This window comes from Rhagoletis pomonella, unplaced genomic scaffold (assembly GCF_013731165.1).
Source record: "Rhagoletis pomonella isolate Grant_MI unplaced genomic scaffold, Rhpom_1.0 Rhpom_scaffold_09989, whole genome shotgun sequence".
Taxonomy (NCBI): Eukaryota; Metazoa; Arthropoda; class Insecta; order Diptera; family Tephritidae; genus Rhagoletis; species Rhagoletis pomonella.
The window spans coordinates 4,011-5,898 of record NW_023468520.1 but is presented as its reverse complement, the minus strand read 5'-3'; the positions used below and the strand labels follow the sequence as shown (position 1 = coordinate 5,898).

The window sequence follows — 1,888 nt, the reverse complement described above, 5'->3', positions numbered from 1 at the left end:
TAGTCGTAAGGAGTTAAGTGTTAATAATAATAATAATAATAATAATAATAATAGAGCTCAATAGAGCTTTGTTCAACGAGTTGGGTGGTTGGTAAAATGTTTCGTTTCTTTATTTACACACATCAAACCAAGATATTTTGCAGCTTTACCTTCGAAGACGAATAAATTTTTGTGTTCGCGGACGTTCCGCATTTAATTAAATAATTAAGAAACCAATTCCTTGACCACGGATATGTCGTTGATGGAAAAATAGTAAAAAGGACATAATATTAGAGCTGATGTCATGCACCTCTATAGACCTAAGCATCACACATAAGATCACCGCTAGCCATCTCAACGTATCTGGACCTCATAGGCAGAAAGTCAAAACGGCCACATAGCTAGCGCAAGCAATCACAAGAGCTGGAAGCTTGGGGCACTTGAGTGGACACAATTGGCAAGAGTGCTTCCAATTGTTTAAAAATGTATAAGCTATACACGTAGTATGAGCAATCATATATCTGTGTAATAATCACTTATACTTTTTAGACGAATGATTGGTTCGACGTGGTCAGGGTACCTCATGCTGATTCTAAGGTGCGGCGTCACGGGTATGGCCTTGCAATCGATGTTCAAAACCAAATATTGGACGAAATGTCAGAACCGGTGGGGAATATGAGAGTCGTTGGAAAAAATGGACTATTACCAGTATAATGGTATATCACAGTTTTAATTATGACTCATATTTTAAATAATCTATATATACATATGCTTGTGATTAATTTTAGGAATTATACAGTCAAATTAAGCCGTAAAAATGTTGCTTTCCAGCCTTAAGCGACGATTGGGTACGTGTCATTTAAACCAGGATGTACTTGAAAATTTATTTGGAGTTATACGCGCTAAAGGTGGTTTGCACGACCACCCCGACCAACAGGAATTTAAATATCGGCTCAGAACATACATTCTTGCGTGCAATGAGGGCGCAATTTCTACGGGAGGGAATGTCGAGGTTGATGATACCAGAACCATCTCAGCCTACTCTTACAGGTATTTGAAATTTTTTGTATTGTAACTAGTATAATGAACATACTTACACAGGTACGAAACTTTTTATACAGGTACGATATTGCGACCCATGATACTTCCATTGGAAGAAATTGAACTGAGGGAGTTTACTGATCCAGAATATGACGGTCTAGAAAATGTAGCCGGATATATATGTTACAGACTACGTGATGAATTTCCTACCTCGTCCTTCGAAACTAGCGACGACCCATCACTCTCATGGGTGAACCTCTTAAGTGATGGTGGTTTATCACTTCCAAGCGCCCAACTTTAGTCAATATTTGTAGCAGTTAATGGTGTCGGCCGCTGTGGTGTAGTGGTAAGCAGTGCGAGTTTCCACTCCGCAACGCCTGGGTTCAAACCCTGGTCAAAGCAGCATCGCAAAAAATGTAGAAAAAAGGTTTTTTCTTAACAGCGGTCGTCCCTCGGCAGGCAATGGCAAACCTGCGAGTGTATTTCTGCCATGAAAAACAGCTTCTCATAAAAATACGATCGCCGTTCGGAGTCGGCGTAAAACTGTAGGTCCCTCCGCTCTGTGTGACAACATCAAGGCGCACGCCACAAATCGGAGGAGAAGCTCGGCCAAACACTAACATAGTGTGTATTATTATTATTATTATTATTATTATTATTATTATTATTATTATTATTAATAGAGAAACACTACTCATTAGGAATGATTTTATAAAAGAACTCATAGAACAAGTGTCTGATATTGAATGTGTCATAAAAATTAAAAAAATATTTTTAAGAACACGAGTGCTTGCTAAAATATGAAAACTCAACCCAGAAATTATTGAAACAGCACACAAAAGAAAACGCAAAAATACAAAAATATTGA

At 38.1% G+C, this 1,888-nt stretch overlaps 1 protein-coding gene across 1 annotated transcript; it reads left to right on the top strand.

Moving 5' to 3' along the window:
• The first annotated feature begins 168 nt into the window (after positions 1–168).
• Positions 169–1,414, top strand: LOC118756357. The gene is made up of 2 exons (XM_036491124.1): positions 169–1,029; positions 1,101–1,414. Exons 1-2 carry the CDS (start codon positions 849–851, stop codon positions 1,319–1,321), a joined length of 402 nt encoding a protein of 133 aa, XP_036347017.1. The 5' UTR covers positions 169–848; the 3' UTR covers positions 1,322–1,414.
• The last annotated feature ends 474 nt before the right edge of the window (positions 1,415–1,888 follow it).

Bases quoted from the DNA above. Each gene is read 5' to 3' on its own strand.
- LOC118756357 (XM_036491124.1), top strand. From the start codon at position 849: ATGTACTTGAAAATTTATTTGGAGTTATACGCGCTAAAGGTGGTTTGC. The intron at 1,030-1,100 runs GTATTTGAAATT...CTTTTTATACAG, and splicing joins ATCTCAGCCTACTCTTACAG to GTACGATATTGCGACCCATG.